At 51.3% G+C, this 24,863-nt stretch overlaps 1 protein-coding gene across 6 annotated transcripts in view; it reads right to left on the minus strand.

Annotated features, from left to right (window-relative positions):
- ARRB1 (arrestin beta 1) overlaps positions 1-24,863 on the minus strand; it is a 96,756-nt gene that overhangs the window by 49,677 nt on the left and 22,216 nt on the right. For 2 of the 6 annotated variants that reach the window (XM_012469651.3, XM_012469650.3), the window contains exon 1: positions 8,759-9,533. The exons of 3 other annotated variants lie outside the window; for them this stretch is intronic. In XM_012469651.3, the coding sequence (XP_012325074.1) occupies positions 8,759-8,817 (59 nt within the window). In that variant the 5' untranslated portion in view covers positions 8,818-9,533. Of the gene's footprint in view, positions 1-8,758; positions 9,537-24,863 lie in introns of those variants that run through there. One more of the 6 variants, XM_012469655.3, reaches the window with a different exon arrangement.

The raw sequence follows: 24,863 nt of genomic DNA on the forward strand, positions 1-24,863 counted from the left end.
CCTCTGTTACATAGGGGGTCCCAGGAAACGGGAGCCACGTTGCCCCCATCAGACAGGAGTGTCCTGGAGGACAGGGTCATGCCTACTCTATCACACCAGGAGCTCACTGAGAGCATGATCCCCATCTGCTCCCTCTCCACGGACGTTCCCAGGACAAAAATAAAAAAATAAAAATAAATAAATTAATTAAAAAAATAGAAGTTCCCAGGACAGACTTCAGCTCAGTCAAACACATGGAGAAGGGCTTCCCTCTGGGGCAGAACTGACAGGGAGTCTTGCTCACACCCTCTACTGACCAGTCCCACTCCAACTCCCCATTTATGCCCTCCATTGAACTGAAGCCACCATGCCATACTTATGACAGCTGTGTGTCTGGGCAGAGGCCAGCAACCTTTAGAGAGATGGCAAGGGGGCAATGGGGCGATCCCTGACAAGAGGATCCCAGGACAGGCCCTGGCCGCAGCTCTGGCTAGATGTGACCCAGTGTGTGACTCAGATGGGTGTCTACACCTGGCTCTGCCACTAGCTGGGCAAGCCTCTTCCCCCATGGCCACAGACAGCACCGTCCCCATCAGCAAACTTCATCAGCACCCACTCCTGGCTAAAGTGGAACAAAGCATCAGGGACAGGGGATAGCAGACCCTTCCTTAGTCCCACTGTGAGGACAGCACTGGCCCTCCCTGGGTGCTGGCCCTGAGCCTGGTCCAAGCAACCTCCACAGTTGTCTTTCCTACTCACAGCCGCTCCAGGGAACTGCTATTAGTTAGCATCGATCCACAAAGTACTTTGCTGACACTTTATGAGCTCAGTCTCACCAGAGGCCCCAGGGGCCATGAGCAAGAGGCAGGAACCAAGGCCCAGGAGCTCAGGCCCCTGAGTAGAGCCAGGGAGTCGCTGAGCCAGCATTTGAAACCACGCCCCACGACCAAGACCCAAGCGAGCCCAGAGCCAGCACTAAGTAAATGTTTGCTGAATGCCTGTTAACCGAAAAGCAGTCTGACTGGATTTTGGTAACAGTCTGGGCATATTTTCTTATTAAGAAATTTGACCCCGCCAGGCACGGTGGCTAATGCCTATAATCCCAGCACTTTGGGAGGCCGAGGCGGGTGGATCACGAGGTCAGGAGATCAAGACCATCCTGGCCAACAGGGTGAAACCCAGTCTCTACTAAAAATACAAAAAAATTAGCTGGGTGTGGTGGCACACGCCTGTAGTCCCAGCTACTTGGGAGGCTGAGGCAAGAGAATTGCTTGAACCCAGGAGGCGGAGATTGCAGTGAGCCGAGATGGCACCACTGCACTCCAGCCTGGCCGACAGTGTGAGACTCTGTCTCAAAAAAAATAAATAAAAATTAAAATTAAATAAATTTAAAAATTAAATAAATAAATAAATAAATAAATAAAATGAAATTTGACCAGGCACAGTCTGTAATCCCAGCACTTTGGGAGGCCGAGGTGGGTGGATCACTTAAGATCAGGAGTTCAAGACCAGGCCAACATGGTGAAACCCCGTCTCTACGAAAAATGCAAAAATTAGCTGGGCGTGGTGGCACACACGTATAATCCTAGCTACTAGGGAAGCTGAGGCAGGAGAATTGCTTGAACCTGAGAGGCAGAGGTTGCAGTGAGCCAAGATCATGCCACTGCACTCCAGCCTTAGTGACAGAGTAAGATGCCATCATCTCAAAAAAAGAAAAAAGAAAGAAATAAAGAGAGCGAGAGAGAGAGAGAGAGAAAGGAAAGAAAGAAGGAAGGAAAGAAAGAGAGAGAGAGAAAGAAAGAAAGAAAGAAAGAAAAAGAGAGAGAGAGAAAGAAAGAAAGAAGTGCTACAATAAAAAAATTTTTTTTCATTTGAGGAAGGGTCTCACTACGTTGCCCTGGCTGGTCTTGAACTCCCGGGTGCAAGTGAGTCTGCCATCTCAGCATCCTGAGTAGCTACAACTACAGGTACATGCCATCATGCCCAGTGATTATTTTAAGACATACCATTTATTAATTTGTCATGTGCTGAGTACTTTACGTATCTATATTTAATCTCAAGGATAACTCAAGGAGAAAAAGCCAGTATCCTCATTGTACCAAATTGGAAACTGGAGGCCAGGGAGGGGAAGAGAGGAGTTACCCGGCTCAGGGGAGGCAATACCAGCCTGGTGGCCCCACACAGCTCCCTGTGCTCTCAGAAGGTGGCCTGGGGAGGCCAGAGGCCCACAGACAGGCGCAGCCAGCATCCATGTGTTCAGGCAGCCTGCCTGGTGGGCCTGACCCCACATTGCAGGGACCCTCTGGAGGAGAGGCCTCAAGCCCTGCCCCCTAAGGGAGCTTTGCTGGGCCTCTCTGAGGGCACCTATTTCATACCCCTGCCTTGGTGGGCATTATTCATTTGAGTGTTTGTCCCCCAGGATGGGAGCTCCTCCAGGGCAAGGCCTGTGCTTGGCACAGAGAATGTGCATCATAAAGGAGTTAAGGGCACAGGCTTAGGGTCAGGCAGGCCTGTAGCCTCATCACCTGCACTGCAGCCATCTAGAGTGAAATGAGGCCTGGCACAGAGTTGGAGCTCTGTGAATAGTGAAAATCCTAACCCCCACCACAACAAGCAGACCCGCTGATGGCCTTGGGCAGGTCCTTGTCCATCTTGGCTCCAGCTGGCTCACAGGCTCGCTCTCAGTGGGGGTCACGTGACCTCATGGGAGCCTGGGCAGCTGAGAGGAGATAATGGGGATGAGGAGTCCTGGGGAGCCCAGAGTGCTGAGCAGAGACAAAGGCCTGTTATTAGAACAAGGCTGAATTATCGAGCATTTTAAATAAACGCATTTCCATTACTTCCAAGAACACACAGGCTTGCAAATAAGGTGGGCACAGCAAAGCCAACCAAGCGTAGCTGTGGCTCAGTGAGGCAGGGAGCAGGGGAGGAGCATTCTAGAGCATCTCCAGACCTTTCCCCAGACACACACTGGGACTCGGTAATACGCAACCCCCAAATCTTCCACCTGCTCCTCAAATCAGTTCCCTTTTATGGCTTCAGGAGGGGTGGTAAGAAGCCCACAGGAGGAATGGAGCTGGTCCTCTTCTTAGCCACCAACCTGTCTGGACTGACCTCCCCACAATCAGCTCTGCCTGCTGCAACCTAGAAGCTCAGGCCATCTGATCCCAAACCTCAGGGAGAACTGCGCCAATGGAAATGGATGTGGCAAAGAGCAACTGGGAATGGGGTCTTGATCGCTCCCCTGATATTTAATGGCTGTGTTTGAACGTGGCATCTTACCTTCCCGGTCCTCACCTGGATAATAGGGCAACACAGCCTGCTCCAGCGTGTTGAGGAGGATGGAAAGCCGACGTCTATATGTCCCTGGCAAGTAACCTGGGTTCAGCATAGGTAGGTGAGTGCACTGAGAGGCACTGGGAATGCCAAGAGGAACAAGGCCATCCCTGGCCCTGCCTTTGTGGGGCTTAAAGTCTAGCGAGGGGGAAAAGTGTACAGAATCGCACATAAGAACACCTGCAGCCAGGTGCGGCGGCTCACACCTGTAGTCCCAGCACTTTGGGAAGCCAAGGTGGGCAGATCACCTGAGGTCAAGAGTTCGAGACTAGCCTGCTAACACAGTGAAACCCTGTCTCTACTGAAAATACAAAAATTAGCCAGGCGTGGTGGTACATGTCTGTAATCCTAGTTACTCCGGAGGCTGAGGCAGAAAAATCGCTTGAACCCAGGAGGCAGAGGTTGCAGTGAGCTGAGGTCGCACCACTGCACTCTAGCCTGGGCGACAGAGGGAGACTCTGTCTCAAAAAATAAAATAAAATAAAATAAAAAAGACACCTGCAGGAGGCCAGGTGCGGTGGCTCACACCTGTAATCCCAGTACTTTGGGAGGCTGAGGCGGGGGGATCATGAGGTCAGGAGATCGAGACCATCCTGGTCATGGTGAAACCCCATCTCTACTAAAATACAAAAGAATTAGCCAGGCGTGGTGGTGCGCGCCTATAGTCCCAGCTACTCAGGAGGCTGATTGGGGGAATCACTTGAACCTGGAAGACGAAGGTTGTAGTAAGCCGAGATCATGCCACTGCACTCCAGCCTGGTGACAGAGAAAGACTCCATTTCAAAAAAAAAAAAAAGAAAGAAAGAAAGAAAAGAACATCTGCAGTAAGTGGAGGAGCCTTTGGTCACCATGCCACATTGTTTCCAACATTTATGTGATACTCTCTGTGTATCGAACCGGCACCAGGCAGTGGGACACGGGCTTCCAGGGGGGTTTGGAGGGTGGTGGATGAGCTTCTGGAATGTGCTTCCTTAAGATCTAGACGGCCTTCCCTTCGGCACCATCTCGTGGCTCAGATTTCACCCTCATCAGGAAACCTCATGAGCACACAGCCCCTAGTGCTGTCTGATTATCAGCAGGAGAGGCAGTGGGCATGGGCACTCATGTCATAGACAGCAAAGGACCTGAATGATTTGGTCACCTGCTTTTAGCTCAGGTTCGTGTGAATCTGATTGAGTCAGTCATGGGATCTGCTCAGTTCCAAGGGCTAGACTGCCATGTGGCAACTTTGCACAGGCCAGACCCCAGGAGGCCAGCTCCCCCACAGCCTTTGCCTCACTGTCTCTGTCCCACCACAACCACAGTGACCTTAAGGAGCAGATGGCTCTGTTACAAATGTACTTCCCAAACAAGGTGGGGGCAGATGTGCAAACCAATACCCAGCCCACCAAAGGCACCCCAAGAGAGGGTTATAAAGAGACCACAGGGCTGGGCATGGTGGCTCATGCCTATAATCCCAGCACTTTGAGAGGCCGAGGCAGGCAGATCACCTGAGGTCAGAAGTTGGAGACCAGCCTGACCAACATGGTGAGACCCTGTCTTACTGAAAATACAAAATTAGCCAGGCATGGTGGCAAATGACTGTAATCTCAGCTACTGGGGAGGCTGACGCAGGAGAATTGCTTGAACCCGGGAGGCAGAGGTTGCTGTGAGCCAAGATGGCGCCATTGCACTCCAGCCTGTGCAATAAGAGTGAAACTCTGTCTCAAGAAAAAATAAAAATTAAAAAAATAAAGAGGCCACAGTAATTCCAAGGAGGGAGCAGCTCTATTCTTTCTGGGACAGGCAGTGGGCTGCTGAGAAAGTTACAGAGAGCAGGTGACATCAGAGCTGGACTTGAAGCACAGTGAAGAGTTTGTCAGATTGTCAAATTGCAGAAGAGAGAATGTTAAAGGAACATGCTACACATGGAATTCACATCCTCATATAGCACATTTCAAAATCAGTTCAAAATCACGATCTCGCTTCACCCTCTCAGATCCCATAATGGTGTTATTAACTGCCTCTCCCACGGCCCCCCACCCGCCACACACAGGCAAACAAAAAAAGTGAGGTCCAGTGAAGGCAGATGATGAGCCCCAGGGCAAAGAGTGACTAATTTCTGAGTAGAGGGAAGTGGGGGTGGACGGTGGCTGAAATGGTCCTCTTCTCACTGAAGTGGGGATTCCTAGATTCCTGTCCAGTGGCAGTGCCCCACTTTGGCCTCTGCTGGCCTGTGACACCCTCTTCTCATTCCCAACATACACACACACTCCTCCAGCCACCAGGGGCTGTCAGAAGGGGCTGGCTGAGAGCAAGTGGCTGACAGAGGAACCAAGCAGCTGGGCCTGGGCTGAGGGGCTGAGAAAAAGTTGACCATTCTCAAATGTCCAGGTCAGAGACCCTGCTCAGCCTCTTCCCCTCCTCTGAGTGCTGATCACCTCAACCTCTCCCGCTACAAGCCTCCTTCCCTGGCCTCTCCTTTCCCATCTCTTGCAGTGGCTGCTGCCAGCCTCTCGCTCCTCCTCCCCCTACCCTCGTCCTCCCCGGGGAGCAGTGAGCTCAGCCTTTCCCAGCAGCCGCCCCTGGGAATGATGGGAAATGCACCTCCAGGAACTAAGAACAGGCCTGCCCCCGGGGGGGAGTGGGAGAAGAGGCATCTGGACAGAGCTCAAGTCTGCCACTTCCTAGGAACCCCTGGCCGCCGAAGGCACTGTCTGCCTATGTGTAATGCACACTAGAAGGACGTGGAACTCAGACTATGTGGGCTGCCAGGGGCCTCATCTTACAGATGGGGAGATACAGGCCCAGGGAGAGGAGAAAGGGGACTGACTGCGTGTCCTGGGCATTGGGAGCCTTTCACTTGCCTTGTCTCATGTCATCCTCACAACTGCTCTATAAGGTGTGTGGGGTAGGCTGAGGTGCCCACATCCTAATCGCCAGAGCCGTGGCTGTGTTAGGTCGTGTGGTAGAAGGGATTCTGCAGATGGGATTTGATTCAGGGTCTTGAGATGGAGAGATTATCCCGCATGACCTGTGTGGGCCTAATGTCATCACAAGGGTCCTGACGAGAGGGAGGCAGGAGGGTCAGAGAGAATAAAGGCGATGGGATGATGGAAGCATTGAAAGACGAAAATCTACACTGCTGGCTTTGAAGCTGGAGGATGGGGCCAGGAGCTAAGGCATGCAGACAGCTTCTGGAAGCTAGCAGAGGCAAGGGAATGGATCCTCCCTAGGGTTTCCAGAGGACACAGCCCTGACAACCCATTTCAGGACTTTGGACCTCCAGAACTGTAAGAGAATACATGTGTGTTGTTTTAAGCCACTAAATATATGGTAATTTGTAACAGGAGTAATAAGAGACTAATACAACAGGAATTCTCATTCTCATTCTGTGGACCAGGAAACTGGGGCTCACAGGAGGCTCATAACTCCCTCACGCCAGGCACAGTGGCTCACATCTGCAATCCCAGCACTTTGGGAGGCTGAGGCGGCCAGATCACTTGAGGTCAGGAGTTCAAGATCAGCCTGGCCAACATGGTGAAACCCTGTCTCTACTAAAAATACAAAAATTAGCCAGGTATGGTGGCGCACACCTGTACTCCCAGGTACTTGAGAGGCTGAGGCAAGAGAATTGATTAAACCCAAGAGGCGGAGGTTGCAGTGAGCTGAGATTACAGCACTTCATTCCAGCCTGCATGACAGAGCAAGACACCATCTCAAAAAATAATAACAATTATAATAATAACTCCCTCACATCCTGCAGGAATCTCTATGGGCTCCTGAGGCTGGAGGCCCTTCAGCCAGGGCTTTAGGTCAGGGAGAAAGTCTGAGGAGGAGGCAGGGGCCTGCCACCGTAGGCTGAGGTTGAGGACAAGGTAGAGAACTGGAGAAGCTTAAGCTTTGTGCTTTATTACAGCTGGGCCCTTCCAGATCCCATGACTAAGTCTTGCCATGTCCTGATTGAGAAGCAGGGAGGTGTGTGACACACAGGAAGGGCCTGCCTATGGAGCTGGGATTGGTTGGCTGAGTATTTGCTGGATTAACTGAAATGAGATAAAATCCCCTACTTATCTCACTTGGATCCTGATAAAACCCCTGTGAGGAAACTTCTTATCCTTCTGCATTACTGGTAAGGAAAATGAGTCCCCAGGGTTAGTGACTGGCCCAGGTTCTCCCAGCTAGTAAGCAGTGGAGTCTGGGTATTCATAAGGAGCAACAGAAAAAGCTTCCCAGCCAGGCCTGATGGCTATTGAGTGCTTCCTACGTGCCTAACACTGCCTTAACAGCTGCAGGCATTTTCTGAATCATTCTAGATGCAAAACTGATCACGTGCCTCCTCTGCCTCAAAACTCTTAACCGCTCCCCAGAACCCTTCACCATCTGGCCCCTGTCCAGCCTTTAGCCTCCCTCCCACCGTGCTCCCTGCCCCCACACACCCTCCAGCCACACTGACCTTGGTCAGTTCCCTGGAGCCACCAACTTCCTTCTTACTTCTGGGTCTCCCACAGAATTCCAGCCCCACCAGCCTGGGGCCCCACTAACTAGGATGGAAAGGTGGCAATGGGGCCACCTCTGCTCCCCATTGTGAGCAAGGAAGGGATGGGGCCAGGGGTCAGCCCTCAATGGCAAGGAGCTTGGGAGGCTGCAGCTGAGAGGGCCCAGATCAACTAGTCATCTTCTTAGTAAAGGTAACAGCAGACTGGATGCAGCGGGGCATGGTGGCATGGCTCCCGGGGGATGCCCCCATCCCTGGAAATGCAGACCCCAGGACACTGGAGCTGAGGGGGCTTGTGGAACACAAGGTGGCCCCCTAAGCTCCAGTGTCATGACAGTATTGAGGCCCACAGAAGGGCAGGACTTGCTGCAGGCCCCACAGTATCACTCTGGGAGTCAGGTCAGAGCAATGGTTAAGGCTTTGGGGTCTGGCACTCACTCACTAGCTGGGTAACTGGAACTCTAACTCTTGTCTTTAAGGCAGCACTTTTTTTTTTCTTGAGATGGGGGACTCACTTTGTTGCCCGGGCTGGAGTGGAGTGGCACCATCACGGCTCACTGCAGCCTTGACCTCCCCAGGGCTCAAGTGATCCTCCCACCTCAGCCTCCCTAGTAAGCTGGGACTATAGGCGGGCACCACCACACCCAGCTTATTTTTGTATTTTTTGTATATGCGGTTTCACCATGTTGCCCAGGCTGGTCTCAAACTCCTGACCTCAGGTGATCCACCCACCTCAGATGCCCAAAGTGCTGGGATTACAGGCATGAGCCACTGCGCCCGGTCAATAGTGCCTTTCTTCACTGATGCGTGTGGAGCACTGGTGCAGTGCCCGGTGAAGAGCGAGGCCCATGGTAGATGACAGCTGCTCTTTCCATTGAAAGAGCAGAGCCTACACTGGGGATGCCTGGTCCCAGTAAGTGCTGCTTCCACCACCACCACCCCAGACTGCTGGATGGGGGAGCTCACCCGCTGTAGTGAATTTTCACCATTTCATGTCGCTTGGGCATCCGTTCTGAATATGTCATATTTTCTTGTACCAGAAGTAGGGCTCAGTCACCCTTGACACAGCTTCCAGTGCACAGCCTCCTCCCTGCTCCTCAATGTGATCAATCTGCTTCCTCCTGGTGACCACACATCATGGGACAGCTAGACAGAAGCCACCTGACTTGCCCATTGACCCTCCCGCCCACATGGGCTGCATGGACGTGCCGAGGTGACCCCCCTCAGTCACCATGCCTTGTGCCTGCTGGCTCTAAACCCACCAGTTATATTTACCCACAGAAACCTGCTTGGTAACATCCTGCACCCCAACAAAGCCTCCAGCCCGCAGGTCCTCCCATCTCTCTCCTGCTCCAACTCACTGGCTAAGCACGGGGTCCCAGGCAGCTCCCCACTGCCCTGCTCTCTGTGAGTAATACTCTCTGCTTCTGTTATTTCCTGCATTTCGCCATGCTGCCTACTCCAAGTCTCATCTGACCACGCACTCTCCTTGAGAGCGGCTTTCTTGGTAAGAATAAACTGGACACCGGTCAGAAAAGAGCCACAGGGCACCTTCCACTATAGGCCAGTTTCCTGTGAGACAGACACCTGGTCACGGCAGGATACTCAGGCATCAGACCACCCACCAGAATAAGGAAGCATCCCATGAAAGGCACACTGTGGACCCCTATGACCACCTGCCCTGGAACTCTGTCAGCAGGGTTAGAACGTATAGCCACTCTCAGAAAGAGACCTCAAGACCAAATTAGAGGAAAATACACCCACCCCACCCCCACTCTATGATATAGCTGAGTGGGTTTAACCAAACCCCCAGGTGGGACACCGACACGGTGGACAGCTGGAGAGGTGGCACTCAGCTGTCTCTGGAACCACTGCTTCTGGGCCTCAAAGTTGGTTACAGGCAGGGCACGGTGGCTCACACCTGTAAGCTCAGCAATTTGGGAGGCTGAGGTGGGCGGATCACCTGAGATCAGGAGTTCAAGACCAGCTTGGCCAACATGGTGAAACCCCATCTCTACAAAAATTAGCCAGGCATGATGGCGGGTGCCTGTAATCCCAGCTACTCAGGAGGCTGAGGTGGGAGAATCACTTGAACCCAGGAGGCGGAGGTTGCAGTGAGCCAAGATTGTGCCATTTTACTTCAGCCTGGGCAACAGAACAAGACTCTGTCTTAAAAAAAAAAAAAAAAAAAAAAAAAAGCTGGTTATGGCTGGGCGAGGTGGCTCACACCTGTAATCCCAGAACTTTGGGAGGCCAAGGTAGGTGGATCACAAGGTCAAGAGATTGAGACCATCTTGGCCAATATGGTGAAACCTCGTCTCTCACTAAAAATACAAAAAAATTAGCTGGGCATGGTGGCACGTGCCTGTAGTATCAGCTACTCAGGAGGCTGAGGCAGGAGAATTGCTTGAACTTGGGAGATGGAGGTTGCAGTGAGCTGAGATCATGCCAGCCTGGTGATGGAGCAAGACTCCATCTCAAAAAAAAAAAAAAGCTGGTTATACCCTTATCTCCTCTGGCGATCTATAGAAAAGGGGTGATCAGCCTCATTTTTCTTACAATTAAAGGAAGAGGCTAGCACTTCCCAGGGGAGTGAGCCTGAGCCAGAGGAATTCCTAATCCAAAACTGAGCTCTCCACTTGCAAACCAACAGAGAGGAAAGAGGAATGGACAATTCACTGAGCACTTCCAGCGGATGGGTGCCATAGGAAGCTGCCATGAAACATCTTACCTAAACACCACGACAGCACAAAGGGACTAGGCAGTAGTCTAATCCCATTTTGCTGGGCACATGGCTTGCGCCTGTAATCCCAGCAACTCAGAAGACACAGGCAGGAGAATCACTTGAGGACAGGAGGTCGAGACCAGCCTGGGCAAGACTGTGAAACCCTATCTCTTAAAAAAATTTTTTTTAATTAAAAAAAATTATTTAATTAAAAAAAATAATAGGCCAGGCGCAGTGGCTCACACCTGTAATCCCAGCACTTTGGGAGGCCGATGCAGGCAGATCATAAGGTCAGGAGTTTGAGACCAGCCTGGCCAACATGGTGAAACCCCGTTTCTACTAATAATACAAAAATTAGCTGGGCATGGTGGCATGCACCTGTAGTCTCAGCTACTCGGGAGACTAAGGCAGAAGAACCGCTTGAATCTGAGAGGCAGAGGTTGCAGTGAGCCGAGATCCCCAGGCTGGGTGACAGAGCAAGACTCTATCTCAAAGTAATAATAATAGCAATAATTGGGATCCTCTCTAGGATGAAAAAAAAAAAACCAGTAATAATCCCATTTTGCTTACAAAGAAGCTAAGGTTTCCAGAGATATAACAATTTAACTTGTGGAACCAGATAGGAAAGCCATTCTCCTCCACTGTGTCAGGTGGCCTCTGGGTGAGGGCCCTATTTCCATTCGAAATCGCTACAGTCTAGGGCCTTTTTGAAGGAAAGGAACCCAGACCAGGAAGATGAGGCCAAGGCAGCCCCTGACCCATCCATAGCTCCTAAGGCCCATCTCCTCCTCCCAGCCCCTCTCCCCTCCGATCAGCCTACCCCAGAGGCTGGTTATTAATACCTGTGAAAGCAACACCTAGCAGTGCTGCTCCCTGCCCTCACTCCCCTGACGGTATCCCCACCCCCACGCCTGGTTCACAGCCACTCCTGCTCTGAGTTTTGCTCCTTTGGCACTTCCAAAGCCTTTAGTGAGCTGCAACTAGGTCAGAACCCCCCAACAGACTATCTCCTTCCTGTGCCTGCACTTTTCCCTCGGACCACATCTCACAGTGTGCATCTCCTGCCGTCTGTCTCCCTGCTCCAGACCATAAGCCCCATTAAGCCAAGGACATGTCTGTTTTGCTGCCATGGTATCCCCGGAGGTGTGCACCGCACTGGCACCCCCTCAGACTCACTCCACACTCGTCTGTGCCAGGCCCCGTGCTAAGAGCTGTGCCTGGGCATCACACTTAACCCTATCAGTGTCCCAGCAGAGTGAGAATGATCACCCTGCTGTACAGATGAGGACAGCGAGACTCCGAAAGGGGAAGTGACTTCCTGGAGGTTACCCCCTAGCCTGGGACACAGCAGGGACCAGCACCCAGGACTAGCTACATAATTTGTGGACCCAGTGCAAACTGAAAATGTGCTCAGATGTCAAGACAAAGTCAAGTCCTGACTCAAAATCGAAGCCAGGTTCCACCCACCGAGATGCTTAGGTCCCCTAAGGCAGTGAGTCTCACACTTGAGCTGGGGTCACAATCACACAAAGGGCTTGTTAAAAAACAGCTTGCTGGGGCCCAGTCCTAGAGTTCTGATTCAGTAGGTGTGATGTAGGCCTGGAAATATGCATTTCTAACTGTTTTTTATTTTTGTTTTTGTTTTGAGAGAGAGATGGGGGGTCTCACTTTGTAGCCTCTGTTGCCTCGGCTTGAGTACAGCACAATCATAGCTCACTGCAGCCTCAAACTCCTGGGCTCAAATGATCCTCCAGCCTCAGACTCCTGAGTAGCTGAGGCTACAGGCACATGCCTGGCTAATTTATTATTATTATTATTATTACTTGTAGAGACACGGTCTCACTACATTGCCCAGGCTAGTCCTGAACTCCTGGACTCAACAGATCCTCTCTTGGCCAGGCACGGTGGTTCACGCCTATAATCCCAGCACTTTGGGAGGCCGAGGTGGGCAGATCACTTGAGGTCAGGAGCTCGAGACCAGCCTGGCCAACATGGCGAAACCCCGTCTCTACTAAAAATACAAAAATTAGCTGGACGTGGTTGCACATGCCTTTAATCCCAGCTCCTGGGGAGGCTGAGGCAAATGAATTGCTTGAACCTAGGAGGTGGAGGTTGCAGTGAGCTGAGATCATGTCACTGCACTCTAGCCCGGGCAACAGAGTGAGACTCTGTCTCAAAAAAAAAAAAAAAAGAAACCAGTTTCTCCCGCTTCAACCTCCCAAAGCACTGGCACTGGGATTACAGGAGCGAGCTATGGCACCCGGAATAACTGTTGCATTTCTAAAGGGGCTGCTGATGCTGTGGCCCATAGACACTGAGAACTGGGCTGTCAGGGCTGAGGATGTACAGGCTCCTTCAAACAGCAGTCAGGCCCTCAGTCCAAAGGGCCAGCCCTACTAAGAAGGAGAGGAGCATATGGGAGGAGGGGCAGGAGAAAAGGAGGAAAAAGGAAAACTTTACACAAGTGACCTTGTTTTATTCTCATAACAATCTTGCCAGGTAGATTCCATTATCTTTATTATAGAAACAACTGTAGCACACAGAAGTCAATAATTTACCCTGGGTCCCAGCCAAGAAATCATGGAGACCAGATCTGAACCTGGTTCTATCGATGTTACGTAGCCAGAACCTGCTTCAACCACAGCTGGCTCCGACAGGTTCTAATCCCATAACCTGCTTGCCCAGGGAGCCCAGCCCAAGCCTCCGGAGGGAAGGATTAGCACAGCCGCAAGCCCTGGGGAGCCCTGGCAAGCCCCCAGGATCCTCCCCTTCCACTGACTGCCTGCTCTCCAGCCAGGCCAACAGCACAGAGACCTGCGACCTGCTGAGAAGGCCAATTGCTGGTGTCACTGCAGCAGGCCAGGGTGCCCATGCCCAGATGAGAGGTTCCTCACACATGTCCTAAGTCCCAGATTAGACCACACTGTTTCAGGCTGCACGGGCTGCTCCCGCCTGGAATGCCCTTTCCACCCTGCCTCTCTGTCCAACTGTTAGTCATCCTTCAAAATGCGGTTCGGCTGTGGGAAGTGTTCCCTCAGCACCTTGTCCACCCTCACTGGTCCATCAGGTCACCCTCTGCTTCCCTGGCTGCTCCTCCAGCCATTCATTCCACAAAAATTTCATAAGATCTGCCCTGCCCCAGGCACAGCGCAAGGTGCTAAGGCCACAAGGCTGACGTTGAGCTCTGTCAAGCCAGGATGTGTGCTGGTTTCATCCCTGTGAACCTCTGTGAGCCAGGAGGAGCAGACAGAGAACGGGACCACGAGGGTCCCCAGGAGGACCCCTGGGGGTTTGAAAAACTGGAAGTACTCAAAGTCTACATTGCAGGCCACTGCCTAGGTGGTGGGGTGGAGGGTAGCGCCTCCCAATGCCTCCAAGCCTGGGGTAAAGATGCTTGGGAAAGCAGCATGAAACTCCCACCAAACAATTACAAGGCATGCTAGGTGCATCCGTGTCAAGAGGCCCAGCTGGCTGTGAACTCCCCAGGAAACAGAGGCCCCAAGGGGGACAGGGATGAGTCCAAAGTCTCCCCTAGAGCAGGAGGCAGCCCTGGAGTGGGCCTGCAGCCTCCTCTCCCAGGAGATTTGGGCTTCAACAGAGGAGGAAGAGGTGAGGTGTCCCCATCCTGAAGGACTTGCCTGCAGACCCTCCACTGCGAAGGGGGCATTAAGGGCGCACCCTGGGAAGCCACAGCCCACAGAAGCCCCAGGCGGGAGAGGAAGGCTGCTGCCTGTCCAGGGTGGGGAGGGGGCTGGAGCGGAGCCAGGCTGGTGGAGGAAACAGCTTGAGCGGCAAGCGGGAGGAAGGGAGGAGGAATAAGAGAGGAGGAAAGAGCCAGACACGCAAACTCCTCCGCCTCCTCCTTCCAACCAAAACAGAATCCCCAGCACACTGAGACCTGTGGGGAAGGAGGCGAGAAAGAAGCTAAGGCCTCTGAGGGCTGGTGCTGGATGGTGGCCCTGAGGCTGGGAGCCTCTGGAAGCTTCGGGGGCTGGGTAGCTCCAACAGAGATGAGGAGGGATCAGTCCTCAGGGCCTGCCCAGCTCTGTACCCTCAAGGACTGAAGGTTCCAGGAGGAAGAGGACATGGACTCCACCTGATAACTCTGATTCCACCTTTGAGACCCCACTCAAGTACCCAACTCTCCCCAAAGCCTTCAGACCTGACCTCAGCTGGGCTGGCTCCGGCACCGCACAAACTCAAAAGCACTGTAGAGTAAAACCCATCCTAGCCTCTGGAAAGCCCAGAATCTGCCCGGAAACCCAAGGAGCTCAGAGGAGGAAGTGCGGGCAAAGAGATGGCCCTGGACTCCCAGACCATCAGGTGCTGGCTCACACTTCGGGTCCATCGCAAAGCCTTCACGGGTGCCTTTTCCTCTGGTGGGACAGGAGGCTGGGATTGGGAGACAGGAGGGGCCACTGGAGCTGAGGATTAGGGAGACGTTATCTTTGCCCCTCTACCCCTAACAAGCGTGCACGCACACACACACACACATATACACACACACACATTCATATACATTCACACACACACACACACACACACACACACACTCACTACTGGGGGCTAAGAGGCTCCCAGAGACCTGACTGTATGTCTTGGACAAATCCTTCGACTTCTCTGGTTCTCTGTTTTCCCTCACCTGCACACCTGCCTTCCTGCCCCCTTCCTTTCAGGAGAGACACAAGGTAAAGGTTAGGCCTCCAAACAGGTAAGAACAAAGGCCTCTGGTGTGACCTCAGCATGTGGAAGAGAATCCCACCCCACTCCTGCCCGCCCCCACCTCCTCCTCTCTCCTCAGGCCTCTATTATGGCAGAGTGAGCCTGGGAGGCAGAAGCTGTAGTCAGGAAAGTAGGCAGCCAGGCTGGGAGCCCACAGGGAGAGTGATCGCCAAAATAGCCCATCTCCTGTCCAGGGGCCTTTCGTCTCCTTCTCTCCCTGAGGAAACCACCTTCCCTACACACATCCTCACCATCATTTGAGAGAGGCTTTATTGGGATGACTTTAGTCTGGTGTTTTCCTTACAGCCCTCATCCTAGTTCCTTGAAGCTGCTGGAATTTAGGGGTCCTTCCTTCATTCACTTTTTTATCATAGTGAACCAGTTCCAACCGGCTAGAGGGCATCAGTCAAGTGACCTCCCCTCACTCAACTTGTTTCTTCATCTGTAAAATGGGATGACAGCAGCGCCCACCCCCTCAGGTTGTTAGAGGATTAAGTGAGTATAGTGCCTGGCACCTAGTAATACATGTTAGCTCTTCTTATTATGAATATTCAACAGAATGTTTTCTTCTTTTTTTTTTTTTTTTGAGACGGAGTCTCACTCTGTTGCCCAGGCTGGAGTGCAGTGGCATGATCTTGGCTCACCATGACCTCCGCCTCCCGGGTTCAAGTGATTCTCCTGCCTCAGCCTCCCAAGTAGCTGGGATTACAGGTATGTGCCACCATGCCCAGCTAATTTTTGTATTTTTAGTAGAGATGGGGTTTTTACTAGGTTGGCCAGGCTGGTCTCGAACTCCTGACCTCATGATTCACCCGCCTTGGCCTCCCAAAGTGCTGGGATTACAGGCGTGAGCCACTGCACTTGGTCTATTATGAATATTCAACAGAATTTGTTGAACACCTATTGCGTGTTAGACACTGCTGGCCATCAGGCATATGGTGAATAGGGCAGATTCGTGCAATGGGCCCTGTCTATTTAAGCTTCCCTTCTGGCCAGGAAACTGCAGGGCCTTGCACTACACAACTCCTTTGGTTACCATGACACAGACCACAGCGCAAAAAGAACACAGAGCGCTCCTAGAAGCAGGTAACACAGCAGCCCTACAAGACAGACATCATACGAACAAGTATACAGTGATTCTCACAATAAATGCTGTAAAATGTAGGGCTCCAAGAGCCCAGGATGGGCACAGACCAGCCTGAGGAGTCAGGGAAGGCTTTCCCAAGAAAGTGACATCTGGGCTAGGAGTTTAAGAAGCAGCAGTACTAACTCTGAAAGGGATAAGGGCTGGGGTGCCGAACTGAGGCAAAACCAGACCAAACCTGCCATCTGGCCTGTAACCCCAGCACTTTGGGAGACTGAGGCAGGAGTTCGAGACCAGTCTAGCCAACATGGTGAAACCCCATCTCTACCAAAAATACAAAAATTATCCAGGCATGGTGGCACACGCCTGTAATCCCAGCTGCTTGGGAAGCCGAGGCAGGAGAATTGCTTGTATCCAGGAGGCAGAGGTTGCAGTGAGCCGAGATTGTGCCACTGCACTCCAGTCTGGGCAACACAGTGAGACTCCATCTCAAAAAAAACACAAAAACAAAAACAAAAAACAAAATCCTACCATGAGAAGGTTCTAGGGGAAGAGGTGGGAATCACTGAAGGTACAAGGCCAGCAGAGGGATGGAGGCAGGGCCTGGTCACCAGGAGGCTGGATCAGACGTGTGGATGTTACCCTATCACTGTGATACGACGTTGGTAAGGTTTCAGCAGATAATTGACACAACGCAGTCATGCTTTAGTATGTTCACTTGGCTGCTGGGAGGCAAATGGAAGGGCAAAGAGACTGGAGCAGAAGCAGAGAGACCAGTTAGGAGGCAGGTTCAACTAAGCTGCTCCGGGTTCAAATCCCAGATCTGCCATTCATTAGATGGGAAACCTCTCAGGGCCTCAGTTTTTCCTTCTATAAAATGGAGATTACAACAGTATCTACTTCCTTGGGTTGTTGTGAGGATTAAATGAGCAACTTTATGCGTGTAAAGAACTTGGAACAAGGGCCGGGCGGGGTAGCTCACACCTCTAATCCCAGCACTTTGAGAGGCCGAGGTGGGTGGATCACGAGGTCAAGAGATCGAGACCATCCTGGTCAACATGGTGAAACCCCATCTCTACTAAAAATACAAAAAATTAGCTGGGCATGGTGGTGAGCGCCTGTAGTCCCAACTACTTGGGAGGCTGAGGCAGGAAAATTGCTTGAACCCAGAAGGCGGAGGTTGCAGTGAGCTGAGATTGCACCATTGCACTCCAGCCTGGGTAACAAGAGTGAAACTCTGTCTCAAAAAAAAAGCTTGGAACAATATGTGGACCACAGGAAGTGTTGTGTGTTTAGCTGATATTATTCAGCTGGGTAAGAAATGAGGTTGGCCCAGATTAGGGAGGTAGCAATGAGAGAGAAAGAGAGAAGTGGACAGATTCAGAGAGAAAATCAACAGGTCTTGCTCTGGCCCTGCTTGTGCCACCTGCAGCCACCGGAGAGACTCTAAGGCAGAACTGCCCAGCAGAGCTCTTCCCAAACTCCTGACTCACAGGAACCACAGTCGGTAACAAAATGAAGGTTGTTGTTTTGAGCCACTAAGTTTTTGGGTGAATTGTTATGTAGTAAAAGATAAATGGAACAACCCGCATTGAAATGTACCCAGAGGGGCTGGGCATGGTGGCTCACTCCTATAATCCCAGCACTTTGGGAGGCTGAGGTGGGCAGATCACCTGAGGTCAGGAGTTCAAGACCAGCTTGGCCAACATGGTGAAACCTCATCTCTACTAAAATTATAAAAATTAGCCAGGGGTGATGATGCACACCTGTAGTCCCCACTACTTGGGAGGCTGAGGCACAAGAATCGCTTGAACCCAGGAGGTAAAGATTGCAGTGAGCTCAGATCGCACTTCAGCCTGGGCAAGAGGAGCAAGACTCCATCTCAAAAAAAAAAAAAAGAAACGTACCTGGAGAGGAAACCTGCTCTCCTCGCCTGAGCAAGAAGGGAAGCAGCTGAGCAGGAAGGAAGCTGAAAGGTGTGCAGGGAAGACGGGAGGGGCTGAGAGCCAAGCCTGGGACCTCTGCGCCACACAGGGTCCAGGTTTCTGACTTCAGGAAGCAGCAGGATAACTTCAAAGCTAATCGTTTCAGCACTATTTACAATAGCAAACACCTGGAAATACTGTAAATATCAAAGAAGGGGCTGGTTAAACTGTAGGGCACCCACATGAGGAACAATCATTAACAAATCAAGATACTATGAGTTCACAGCAGAGGAGAGACTGAAGAAAAAAACAGGATTCAACATTTTACCTATAGTTTAATCACAATTGTGCTTGAATATACAAACGCATGCGCGTGCACACACACACACACACACACACACACACACACACACAGAGCAAGAAATGAAAACACCAAAAAGTGCTAGAAATGTTCTTTCTAGGCCGGGCGTGGTGGCTCATGCCTGTAATCCAAGCACTTTGGAGGCCAAGGTGGGCAGATCACCTGAGGTCGAGAGTTCAAGACCAGTCTGACCAACATGGTGAAACCCCCATCTTAAAAAAAAAAAAAACAAGAAATTTTCTTTCTAAATGATGAGATCCTGGATGATTGCTCTCTTCTCCTTGTCTAATGTGGAGGGTTTTGTTGTTGTTTTAATAATTACTGAAAGATAACTGTTAGTTCTTTTAATCCCTCAGAACTCAGGCTGCGTGCCTGCGCCCTCCCCCCAGGTCTAGGGGAACTCAGTGCCAGTACCAGTTGCTCCGTGAGGGCAGGGATTCTTGCCTGCTTCCTTCACTGCTGGGACAGCACCTGGCACACAGCAGGCTGGAGGAGCAATTGCTGGTGAATGAATGAATGGTCTTTATCTGCCTGTGCTGAGCTCCTGAGTCCATAGCAGCCACCCTCATCAGCCTCAGGTGGGGACGAGATCTGGTCCCACTGTATGTCCTCAGGGTTCAGAATAGGGCCTGGCACCAAGGAGGCACTAGCAAGGGCCGTGAATGAATAAAGGGCTGAATAAATGAACACCCTACCCAAAGAAGCCCTCCCTGATCACAGCTGCCGAGCCCTGGAAGCCTGGGGAGCGTGAGGGTGAGGGTGGGTGTGGGTGTGGCGTGGGGGCCATCAAGAATGGGAACATACCTGGGTCTTCTGAGAACCCAGAGAGCCTGTGCACCTCCGACTCCACCTGCTTCCCTGGGACCCTTCCCTTTCTGCTTTGACTTTGCCTATTTGGTCCCCTCCTGAGACCACAGAGGAGTTCTGCAAGGGTCTAACTGCTATGTCTGCACTCAAAGTGTAGCTGTTTTTAATAGGAGAAGAGAGCAAGGCCCTTCCTAGACTTTTCTGCCTCTCTCACCACCCCATCCCCCATCCCCCATCCCTAGAGAAGCCTCTAGGAGGGAGGCCAGTATGTGGGGACACAGGGCTGGTGCTGGCGTGTCAAGTGAGGTGGGGAGGGATGCAGGTGTCAGACTCAGGCAGGGCTGGGCAGGAGGGCCTTAGGGTACAGGCCTGAAGAAGACCCTGTGGGAGGAAATGGCAGGGAAGGTGTGCTGGTTGTCACAGGTGGAGGGGGACTATATGGTACAGGGGTGACAACTGAGGCTGGCAGTGGGGGAGGTGCCAACATGGAGGGGTTGACAGTAAGGAGGGCCAGCAGTAGAATCAGATTGCTTTTGTCCAGGAGAGCTGAGGTCAGACTGAGCCTGAATGGCTACCAGAGGGGTGGGGCAAGAATCCCCTGACCCTCACCCCAGCCTCTACTCTGGCTGCCCAGAATGCCGGGCCAAAAAAGACAGTTTACTCTTTTTATTTTTCAGACAGGTCTCTCACCCTGTCACCCAGGCTGGAGTGCAGTGGCACGATCTCAGCTCACAGTAACCCCCACCTCCGGGTTCAAGCAATTCTCATGCCTCAGCCTCCCAAGTAGCTAGGATTACAGGTATGTGCCACCACATTCAGCTAAGTTTTGTATTTTTAGTAGAGACAGGGTTTCACCATGTTGGCAAGGCTGGTCTCAAACTCCCAACCTCAAGTGATCCGCCTGCCTCAGCCTCCCAAACTTATTTGGATTACAGGCGTGAGCCACCGCTCCCAGCCCCATTTACTTTTTATCAAATAAATCTCAACAGGCATGACACTTGAAGCCCATCCAAAACATAGACTAGTGAACTTCATGACTCATGCTAAGAACAGGCGGGGGCTAAGGCCACCAAAGCCCCTCCCCGGACCAGGCTTGGCCATCACCTTCCAGGCCTCCTCAGGCACGTCCCAGCCTCTCTCTGGACCTCACCAACCCTGTGCATAAAGGGACCGCTGAGATCCCTTCTGGACCTCACACCCAGGGCTCTCTGGTTTGACCCTGCCAATGCTCAAAGCAAAAGCCCCAGGCCCACCTCAGGCCGGTGTGACTCAGAGACCTGGAGGTCAGAAAAGAGAAGAATATCAGAGCACAGCCAGCCTCACCTCTCTCATGACAGGCAGGGAAACTAAGGCCTACGGTCCCCTCAAGTCTAGGGCATCAGCTCCCAAGCCTAGGGCATTTTCTAACACCCTGCAGGAGCTCTGCAGAGCCCCAGGGGAGGCAGTGCCTGCTCAGGCAGTTCTGAAGAAGCAGGAGGTGATGAAGAATTTTCATTAACAGCCGAGGCTGCAGGCTGCGGGGAGGAGGGTACTGCCGGAGGATGTGTGAGAGCTCCTCAGAGAGGCACTGAGTCATGCTTGCAGCTGTGTCCCCAGAAAGCAGCCCAGGGTCTGGTGCAGCGTGGGTGTGCAGTAAATGAACAAATAAATAAAAATGTGAATGAGTGATAATAACAGCAGCTAAATGTAGTACTTACTTTGTGCCAAGCACTTTACAAATATTAACTCATTTAATCCTAATGGAAACATTAAGATTCCCATAATAAAAGACTAAGATTCTCACAATAAAAATTTTGTTATTCTGGCCAGGCTTGGTGGCTCACACCTGTAATCCAAGCACTTTGGAGGCCAAGGCGGGCAGATCACCTGAGGTCGGGAGTTCAAGACCAGCCTGACCAACATGGTGAAACTCCGTCTTTAAAGAAAAAAAAAATTGAAAAAAGTAAAGAAAAAAAAAATTTTTGTTATTCTTCTTTTATAAACAGGGAAACTGAAACAGAGGTTAAATAACCTGCCCAAGGCCACAAAGCTTTGAAGTCTGGCAGTCGACCTTGGTCTTAACCACTCTGCCTCCCAGTCGGCACCCTTATGGGCCATGGCCTCTCTCCCACACGCTGTCTCCAGCGGTCTCACCCTAATGCCCACGTCTCATCTCAACCCCATCCCCTCCTAACACATGCTGCCTGCTTAAAATGATATTCTTTTTTATTTTTATTTTTGAGACAGGGTGTCACGCCAGCCCAGGCTGGCATGCAGGGGTGCAATCATGGCTCACTACAGCTTCAACCTCCCACCTCAGCCTCCTGAGTAGCTGGGACTACAGGTGTGTGCCACCATACCCATGCCTAATTTTTGTATTTTTAGTAGAAAAAGGGTTTTGCCATGTTGCCCGGGCTTGTCTCAAACTCTCTGGCTCTAGCGATCTGCCCACCTCAGCCTCACAAAGTGCTGGGATTACAGGCGTGAGCCACCACACCCAGATTCTTGTTATTTTTTATTTTTATTTTTTTGAGATGGAGTTCTGCTCTTGTTGCCAAGGCTGGAGTGCAATGGCGTGACCTCAGCTCACTGTAACCTCCACCTCCTGGGTTCAAGTGATTCTCCAGCCTCGGCCTCCCGAGTAGCTGGGATTACAGGCACCAGCCACCATGCCCAGCTAATTTTTTGTATTTTTAGTAGAGATGGGGTTTCTCCATGTTAGTCAGGCTGGTTTTGAACTCCCAACCTCAGGTGATCCGCCCACCTCGGCCTCCCAAAGTGCTGGGATTACAGGCGTGAGCCACCGCACCTGGCCGACTCTTGTTATTTTTAAGAATAATTTTATAAAATATATATATTTTTAATGGAGACAGGGTCTCACTAGGTTGCCAAGGATCATCTCCAACTCCTGGACTCAAGCTATCCTCCTGTCTCAGCCTCTCAAAGTGCTGGGATTACAGGTGCAAACCACCTCAACCAACAGAAAAAATAATTTATTCAGGTGAAATTCACATAACATAAAATTTACCACTTTAAATTGAACAACTGGCTGGTTGCTGTGGCTCATGCCTGTAATCCCAGCACTTTAGGAGACCGGGACAGGAGGATCACTTGAGCTCAGGAGTTTGACAGCAGCCTGAGCAACACAGCAAAACCCTATCTCTACAGATAAATAAATAAAGGTAAAATAAATACATAGAGTGAACAATTCCGTGGCGTTGAGTACATTCACAATGTTGTGCAAACCACCACTTCTATCTAGATCCAACGTATTTCCATCACTCCAAAGTAAAACCCCTTACCCACGATGTAGTCTCTCCCCATTCTTCCCTCTCTCCAACACCTGGCAACCGCCAGTATCTGCTTTCTGTCTTTACCGATTTCTCTATTCTGGATATTTCATAAAAATTGACTCATCCTATAGGTGGCCTTTTGTGTCTAGCTTCTTTAGCAGAAGCTTTGCAAGGTTCATGCACTTTATAGCATGGATCAGTATTTCATTCCTTTTCATGGGTGAATAACGTTCTACGGCATGAATATACCACCGTTTGTTTATCCATTCAGCTGCAGATGGGCATTTAGGCTGTCTGTTCTCACTTCTTGGTTATTGTGAATAGTCAGATGCTGTTTGTCCCTCCTTCCCAAAACCCTGTGAGTGAGGAAAGTTGTTCATCCCCATTCCCCAGAAGACAACACTGAGGTTCATTTGTGATACAGATGGTGACTTGAACTGAAGCCCCTGCCTCCCAAACGACAGTGCCCTTCTTACATCCTTGTCTCCCACTAGCCATTCACTCATCCCAAGTGTCACACCTTCCCTGGGCATCTGTTACCATATGCTGGGCTCTGGACCAGCTGCTGGCCACCTGGTGTGGACGGCTCAGGCCAAGTCCCGGACTCTACTATAGTCTGAAGCTGCGGAGGCCTGGAAGCTGCAGTCTCACCATCTGGGATGGGATCCTGTCCAGCCAAGGAGTCCCAGGATCCAGGGCCAGGGGCCAGGCATACCACATCCAAGATGCGTACAGACAGGAGTGCCCAGCTCCTGTCCTCCCTGGATCACAGTTTTCCTCAATGCAAAGACAAAGACGGCCCCCAGCAGATGGCTCCAGAGATCTGCACAGCAAACCATTGATAGGAATGGAAATGGCTGGGCTGAAAGGGCCATCAGAAAACATAGAACTCAGAGCCCTGGAGAGAGTGGGGCAGCCAGTGAGGGTTTCCCATGCAAATCAGTCATTGCATCTCTCAACTGTAAACACAGTAGAAACAGCACTTCTCCGGGACTCCTAACCATCCCTTCCTGCTGTGTAACCATTTTTTTTTTTTGAGACAGGGTTTTGCTCTGTCACCCAGACTGACATACAGTGGCACAATTACAGCTCACTGCAGATCTCAACCTCCTGGGTTAAACTGAGCCTCCCATCTCAGCTTCCTGAGTAGCTGGGACTACCAGCACGCACCAACATGTCCAGTTAAATTTGTTTGTATTTTTTATAGAAATGGGATCTCACCATGTTGCCCAGGCTGACCTTGAACTCCTAGGCTCAAGTGATCCTCCTGCCTCGGCCTCCCAACGTACTGGAATTACAGGTGTGAGCCACCGCGCCCTGCTGCTGTGTAACATTGAGCCAAACCTTCTCTGAGCCATCTCTGCCTAAAAGCAGGGTTCAAGATCTAGAATTCCAGATTCTAGGGTGGGAGGAGTGGGTTGTCTTTGCAGAGCCCCTCCTGTTAAAGACTACATCCAAGTCCCAGTGCGGTGGCTCATGCCTGTAATCTCAGGACTTTGGGAGGGCAACGTGGATGGATCGTGAGGTCAGGATATTGAGATCATTCTGGCTGTGGTGAAACCACTTCTCCACTAAAAATACAAAAATTATCTGGGCGTGGTGGCATGCACTTGTAATCCCAGCTACTTGGGAGGCTGAGGCAGGACAATCGATTGAACCCAGGAGGTATAGATCTCACCACTACACTCCAGCCTGGGAATAGAGTGAGACTCTGTCTCAAAAAAAAAAAAGACTACATCCACTCCAGCTGTCTCTTTGTATAAGATAGTGTGGCTATGACCATTATGCAGACCACTGCCTTCCTGGCCCTTCACGAAACCACCTTCTGCCCACACGTTAGCCTGTTAATGGGACCATTCTCAGGGGGTTTCTGGCATTCCGTGTAGGGACAAACAGTCACAATAGTCACTACTGGCTGGGCACTGCGCTGCATGCCTGCAATCCCAGGGAGATCAAGGTGGGAGGATCACTTGAGCCCAGAAGTTTGAGACCAGCCTGAGCAACACAATAAGACCCCATTTCTACAAAAAATTTAAAAAACTACCCGGGCACGGTAGCACATGCCTGTGCTACAAGTTTTAGCTACTTGAGAAGCTGATGCAGGAGGATCACTTGACCACAGTTCAAGGCTGCAATGAGACATGATTGCGCCACTGCACTCCAGCCTGAATGACA

Source organism: Aotus nancymaae, unplaced genomic scaffold, assembly GCF_030222135.1.
Source record: "Aotus nancymaae isolate 86718 unplaced genomic scaffold, 86718_ANA_hifiasm-v0.15.2.pri h1tg000059l, whole genome shotgun sequence".
NCBI classification, from domain to species: domain Eukaryota; kingdom Metazoa; phylum Chordata; class Mammalia; order Primates; family Aotidae; genus Aotus; species Aotus nancymaae.